This window comes from Dermochelys coriacea, chromosome 9 (assembly GCF_009764565.3).
Source record: "Dermochelys coriacea isolate rDerCor1 chromosome 9, rDerCor1.pri.v4, whole genome shotgun sequence".
Taxonomy (NCBI): domain Eukaryota; kingdom Metazoa; phylum Chordata; order Testudines; family Dermochelyidae; genus Dermochelys; species Dermochelys coriacea.
Window position 1 is genome coordinate 15,341,498 of NC_050076.1, and position 7,465 is coordinate 15,348,962.

Genomic DNA, 7,465 nt, shown 5'->3' on the forward strand with positions numbered 1-7,465 from the left:
TTCCCCCCTCCTGCTGGTGATGGCTCATCTTAAGTGATCACTCTCCTTACAGTGTGTATGATAAAACCCATTGTTTCATGTTCTCTGTGTGTGTATATAAATCTCCTCACTGTATTTTCCACCGAATGCATCCGATGAAGTGAGCTGTAGCTCACGAAAGCTTATGCTCAAATAAATTTGTTAGTCTCTAAGGTGCCACAAGTACTCCTTTTCTTTTTGTCCATAATGAGACATACTTGCAGTATATCATTCGGCCGCTAGTTGTCTCATATGAAGTACAAAGTTCCATACAGGGCTTGGGCTCTGGTAAACAAGGGAAACAAAACTCAAACTCAAGTTAGCTGGAAGCCTCTTTGCAGCTTTTGCTTTAATAAAGGCCTCCTCCTGAAAGACTCTGATTCCCTATATCCTGGCACTCTCAGTCTTAGTCCCTTAGAGAATTTTGCCGCATTCTCTCAGTCCTACTTCCCATTTTTAAAAACCTCCCCCCACTCTGGATCCATTCTTTATTTCTTCTGTATCTCTTTCACCCTCTGTTTTTTGCCCAGATTATCAGTCCATCTGAATTTTCTACCTCTTTGTCTTTTCTTTTTCTCTTTTCCTCAGTTTGGCCTCTGTTGCTTTTCTCGATATCAGTAAATTCCCCAGGACCTTATATATTTCTGCCATTATATTTCTTCATGCAGAATTATAGACCAGCATCTGAGGGTATGTCTACAAAGCAACTAGACCCCCTGTGGCTGGCCCGTGCCATCCAACTCAGGCTGCAGGGCTGTTTCATTGCTGTGTTGACGTTCGGGCTCTGCCTGGAGCCAGGTTCTAGGCCCCAGTGAGGTGAGAGGGTCCCAGAGCTTAGTTCCAGCCCAAGGCCAGACATCTATATAGCAATGATACAGCCCCACAGCCTGAGCCCAACTCAGCTGGCACAGGCTAGACATGGGTTTTTCTTGGCTGTGTAGAAATACCCTAAGAAGAGAATTACATGTAAACCAGCAGAACTCTATTGACTTCCTTAGTAGAAATTCCTTATTGCTAAAAAAGAAAAGCTTATACGTGTGAATCCAGCAGAAACTGATGCTTTTGTCTTCGTTAGGCTGCAAACAACATAAGTTAAATTAGTTGTGAGATGGGCATAGACTTCCCTATGCTTCTCAGTAGGGTATAAGCTATGAAACTTAATTAGGACAACTTACAAACATAGTTAAGCATTTCACCCTAATCATTGTAGTAGCTAACATGTGTATGCCAGGATCTCAAGCTGCCTCTCGTCCCTTTCTCAGTATCAGATGCCCCAGCTTTCCACTATCCAGCTACCAAGACCTCCAACTTCTACACCTGACAACTTCTCCAGTGTGTTGTCAATATAAGACTCTGAAGCACAAGAGAAAATTTATGGGCAGTATAAAATAAATTGAATTTAATATCAAGTTAAATATCACAAGGAATACACAGCACTGAGATTAGTTACATATTTCGTTCCATTAAAAAAAAATCTCAATTTTTATATTTAACCAGAGCTGCCACAGCACTTGCAGTCTGCCATGCAGCTGTATTGCAAAATAGAGGGACTTTGCTGCAGAATTTAGGTCTACTTTTCTACAAAGTATATAGTCCCGTTTCTTCCATCTCACCCCTCTTTCTCTTTGTTTTCCCTTTTGCAATGTCTTTCCACATCTCCCCTGTTTCCTCTGTCTATTGGGACCTGTCTGTAGTGACCCAGTGAGAAGAAACAGAGCCAAGTACAACCTGCAATTAGGAACTGAAGGGGAAGAGCTGCGAGTCACCTCAGCGAAGGGGCCATTCCTGTCATGGCCCAAAGAACATGAGTATGAGGCTGCATTCAGCTGCTTCTCTGATGTTTGGAAGCTTATCCAGAGTAGAAATGGTTTCTGCTGCCACTGAATGGCTGAGAGGCAGGTATGGTGGGAACACCTGCCTGCAGCGTGTGGGGCAGTGCAGCTCATTGAAGCAACACAGCAAAGCACAGGTAGCAATACAAGTTGTCTGGTCAATGAATGCAAATGGGCCTCCTGGACTCCCAGGTCACTAGCATATGAGAATTTGCACCCTAGCACAGGGCCATCCAAGACACTGTACATTTGGATGTATAGGTTAAGTACATCTCTTGCAAATAGGGAAGGCATTAAGGGACATCACTGGTGGAGCTCCCATGATGTCAAAGGCTTCTTGTATAGGATAATCCTAATAGGCCCAGTCCAGGCAATGACTCCACAGTGGAACATGGTGCATCTCTATAAAGTGGACAGTGGGTTTTCTCTGCACTGTGGAAGCTGAAAGGCTGAGCCAATGGGCATAGGACCAGGCCTGAAATGAGTCAAACAAGAATCACTAACATAATTGACTAGTGTCAGGTCTATGACCAAAGCCTGCAGGTCTTGACTTTAGTGGTATTGTTGCCTGAGTAAGGACTGAAGGACTTAGTGCTATCGCTCCAGGATTTGCCCTTGTCAGTGGTAGACTATCAGCTATTGTTATGGTTTGACTATAAATATTTCTAACATTTTCTCTACAGCAGCCACGAAACGCCCGCTCTGTGACAGTAACCTCTTCTGACGATATCCCTTCAACATGACAGCCATATGCTCCATTTACAATGCCTCCAATTTACCTTTTGAAATGACATGTGCAAGCTAAGAACCATGAATAAGCACTACTGAAAGGTGCAGCCACCTAACAGCCATTCTAAACTAGCCCCCACCACCTATCATGTTGTCAAAGGACTGTATTTTCTTTGTGTTCGTATGCTAATTTTAAATCTTGCTCAGCTCACGGCCGTACATTTTAATTGTAAATCAGCTATGGTTTGAATGCCGTCACTGCTGTGCAAATAACATCAGCTCATCAACTATGGCAGTAATACAGCCGTTACGTAAGTAACTGTTAGCCCTCCATCCCTTGCTATGCCATTTTGGGGGTGGGGATCTTGCTTTGAGAGGTGTGTTTAAAATGCATACAATAACAGGCGCATTGTGATTTGATCTATGAAAATAATCCCATCCAGGGCTTTCTGGAGACATTATAAACCATGGGATCAGTGCTGCACTGGTTTATTATGTCTCAAGAGCCCAGAGGAGAACCCCCCCCCCACACACACACTCCCCATAGCCTGTTTTGAACAAGGTTTAGGAAATGCTGGCATGAGGGGAAACAACGGGAGCCATGCCCCCAAGGTGTTTGCTTGGCTGAAATAAAAGAGTGATTTTGTTAACTTCAAGGAAAAAACCAAAGTTGCCTTTTAATCTAACCTTGAGTGGGAGGATGATCTTGCAGGTAAAGCACTGGACTGTGGAAGTCAATTCCCATCTCTGCTGCACCTTCCTGTGGGATATTGGGTAGGTAATTTCATACCTAGGCACAATGGAAGGGGCACTTTTTTAAAATGGGGATAATCATGTTTCCTTTCACACACCCTTTGTCTCTTTAGACTGGACTGTCAGCTCTTCGGGGCAGAGACCGTCTCATGCTCTCTCTTTCGATGGTCTTGGAGGGCGCCTGTCGATGCTACTGTGACAGAGTGCTCAGCCACATGTGGGTGAAATTCCACAACTGAATGCAAACCATGTTTCCTAGGATAGCTGGGGGAAAAATACCTGGGCAGGCGTTTCAAGTGGCTCTCTAGCAAGGTGCTGGGTATAGGTGCCCCACTGAAAATCTGTGGTGGTGCCCCAAAAGTCATAGAAAGAGAGGCTGTATTGTGGGCCTTCTACAGCAGGAGCCTCAGAGGAGCATTCTAGGAAAAACCCTGAGTCTCTGTGCATGATTTACATGAGCTTTACATGCACCACCCACCATGGCCCCCACATATGCATACGCACCAGGCATAACCAGGGTGGAGTGGAGCTGCTTAGAGCTGGAGCCCAGGAGCCCAGTAACAGCCCATATTGGAGGTATGTGCAAGCAGAACCTGACCTCAATCTGTGAATGTAGTAGTAAGCCATGCTCGGCTTAGTTCGTAGTCGTCTGTTCTGTTATGACAAAAGCAACACTCTGCTGAATGTGTGTCAGGATGATAGATTAAGCCTTTTTTTTTTAAATATGCATCTTAGAATGCAATTGGAAGATTGCTTCTTTAGATGCTTATAGAAATAGGGCACTAAGAAATGAGTTTGTATGTAATTAAGTGCAAACTCATCAAAATCGTGTTCACCTTATGAGACTGCTGCTCATTTCAGAGCATGGCAGTGGATCTGAATAAACCTAAATTATGGTTCTGAAGAACCATATAAATATGTATGCATCAGTATTTACAGAACACCTGTACACAGCCCCATTTTGTATATGCTGTTTTAGATTGTTTTAAAGCGGTTGTTGACAAGAAAAAAGTGTGTGTATCTGAAATGTGCCATTTATTAGAATAATTTTGATTTTATTCTAGCAGGAGACTGATGGTATCGTCGGGAATTATTGTTTTGCTTCCTTTAGTCTTTTACTATCCTCTGGTGAATGATATTTCATGGGGAAATGTATTTATTCAGAACTTCATTTAGATTTAATAGAAAAATGACTCTTGCCATGGCAATGTGGACAACTCATTTTTCTCCCTGTGCTGACTTTCAGCATATAAATGCCAGACGCCTCGATTCTCTTTCGTCATTCGTTCCTTATCAGAAAAATTTGCTTGAGATTAATTTCCTCATCATGCCTTCTTTTAGAGGGACTGTTTTTCAATGCCATTAAAAGACAGGGCTGTGATAAATTCCTATTTCCAATGTGCAGAACCCAGTGAAAGAGTCTATTCCACATCAGTAAAGGAATGCAATCCCAATGGAAAGAGACAAAACAATATTTAGATACAGTTACACCAACCTGTTCTTTGGGAGCACTGTTCATTCTATAAACCAATTTTTTTATTAAAAAAAAATTATGTTGAGAGAACAAACCTATTTGAAAAGAAGCTTTTTGTGTTTATTTGCAGGGGGAAACAGACCTTTGACATTTATTTATTTCTATTTGCAGGTTGGAATAATTGAAGACTTCTTATATCACTTAGAAGACAACTTCTTAAAGACCAAAAAGCTCAGAACGGCCAGGAGGCAGAAAATGAAAATGAAGAGGCTTCAAAGTGTACAGCAGCACTAGTCCCTGGGGAAATATGATACTATCCCCTCCTCAGCCCTCGAAGGCATGTCGAAGAAGGCAGCAAGGACATTAATACCATGGAAGTTTTGACAGTTGGGACAACAAAGGCCTGCCTTCAAATTAATGAGGTGTCCCCTCATGATGGCTCATCCTTAGCAAGAAGCTCCTGCACTTCATTAGTCTCAACTGGCAGGAATAAATGTTTGCAGGAAGCTTGGCTTGAGAGTCTTAATCAAAATTGTCTTGTTTATTTAAACATGGTGGAGAAATAGCCATTGCTGCATCTTTCCCACTCTCTCCTTGTATTAGAGAATAAAGGCAAGTGGGTTTTATCCTGCTCTAAAGATTTTTTATACACACACACACACACACACACACACACACGTGTTCAGACAGAATATTAGTCTGTTATTCTGTGGACTATAACTTGAGCCAGAGCCTGCTCACCTTGCCTCTGCATGAAGTCTACTTGACTTATAGGACTGTTTGAAGTAAAGCCAGCAGGCTTTACACTTACAGGCCCACATACTACAACAGTGGCCTAGAAATAGGGGGACCTCCTTAAAGTCCTGACTCACAGAAGTGCTAAGCATCCAATTGAAAAATCCATTTGAAATTAATGGATGCCATGAGCCTCAGAAAACAGAGACTAGGGTGAAGATTTTTAAAGGTATTTGGGTGTTGCTCTGCTCAGCATTACAAGGCCAGAGGCCCAAGTCCTCCTTGATTCCAGCAGGGCAGGAGTTAGGCACCTAAATACTTTGAGGAGCTGGGCCTAAGTTTTCCCTTTTGAAAATGGAACTTAGCCATCTAATGCCATATCTACACGAGATGCGATTTATTGGCATAGCCATACCAGTATCTATTCTGGCCCAGCATTCCTAGTGCAGACACTGCCACACCAGCAAAGGTGTGCTTTTACCAGCATAGACTATTTTATTTCACGCCTCTCTGAGCGAAACAAGCTATAATGATACGATCACAATTTTGCCAGTATAACTGTCTACATTAGTGGCTTTTGCTGGCAGAGTTATATTGGTCAGGGCTCACACCTCTTCTCATGCCTGTCCGACATTTGCTGTAGGCTGTAGTGTAGACATAGAGTAAGTCACTTAAGGCTATACCCATGAAGCGATTTAGGTACCTAATTGCCACTTTAGTTGCCTAAGTCCAAAATTAAGATCTTTGAAACCCTGCTTAGCTGCCACCTAGCCACGTAGGTGCCTACATTTCCTAAGTACCGATGTGTGGCTGGTAAAGTTCCCTAGGTGCCAAAATTTCTGCCAGTGCACATTTGAAAAGTCGCCTGATGCTGCTGAGCTGCTATGTGCCTAAGCCCCATTCACAAACTAGGCCCCATTCAGCTAGGTGGTCCCCTGCCTAGTTGCTCGGGGGCCCGATCCAACAGGTTTTCCTCACAGCACGCCAAACTCACAAAATCCACAGCTGTGGAAGAGGTGGCACTGCCCTCCCTTTTCCCAATGGTTAGAGTGCTCACCCCCACACACGCTCTCTCTGAGCTGGCTCAGGTCACTGCCTAGATGAGTGCCCTAACCCCTGGTTTATGCAGTATTCATAGATTCATAGATACTAAGGTCAGAAGGGACCATACTGATCATCTAGTCCGACCTCCTGCACAACGCAGGCCACAGAATCTCACCCACCCACTCCTATGAAAAATCTCACCTATGTCTGAGCTATTGAAGTCCTCAAATTGTGGTTTAAAGACTTTAAGGAGCAGAGAATCCTCCCCCAAGTGACCCGTGCCCCATGCTACAGAGGAAGGCGAAAAACCTCCAGGGCCTCTTCCAATCTGCCCTGGAGGAAAATTCCTTCCCGACCCCAAATATGGCGATCAGCTAAACCCTGAGCATATGGGCAAGATTCATCAGCCAGATACTACAGAAAATTCTTTCCTGAGTAACTCAGATCCCATTCATCTAATATCCCATCTCAGGGGATTACTCTGAATATTTAAAGATCAATTAATTACCAAAATCACATTATCCCATCTTACCATCTCCTCCATAAACTTATCGAATAGAATCTTAAAGCCAGATAGATCTTTTGCCCCCACTGCTTCCCTTGGAAGGCTATTCCAAAACTTCACTCCTCTGATGCTTAGAAACCTTCGTATTCTGGGGTGGTCACTCTCTTGCTCAATCTCTCCCGTTGAAACTGTTCCACTTGCTATAAAATTCTTAAATACTGATCAGGCCAGAAAGAGGACAGCACCTCACTTAGGAGGTCCAGGTTCCGGAGTCCCCATGCATTGTATAGGGTGCCTGGGTGCCTAATTTTTGGCTGAGGATTCCATGGGGGTGGCAAGGCACTGTAAAAATTATGTGAGAGCTGCAACACCTGA

At 43.6% G+C, this 7,465-nt stretch overlaps 1 protein-coding gene across 1 annotated transcript in view; it reads left to right on the forward strand.

Moving 5' to 3' along the window:
* Window positions 1-5,251, forward strand: part of SPATA16 (spermatogenesis associated 16) — a 113,289-nt gene extending 108,038 nt beyond the window's left edge. Inside the window, exon 10 of the mRNA XM_038416418.2 lies at window positions 4,978-5,251. Within this exon, the coding sequence (XP_038272346.1) occupies window positions 4,978-5,100 (123 nt within the window). The 3' untranslated portion in view covers window positions 5,101-5,251. The remainder of the gene's footprint in view (window positions 1-4,977) is intronic.
* Window positions 5,252-7,465: the final 2,214 nt, after the last annotated feature.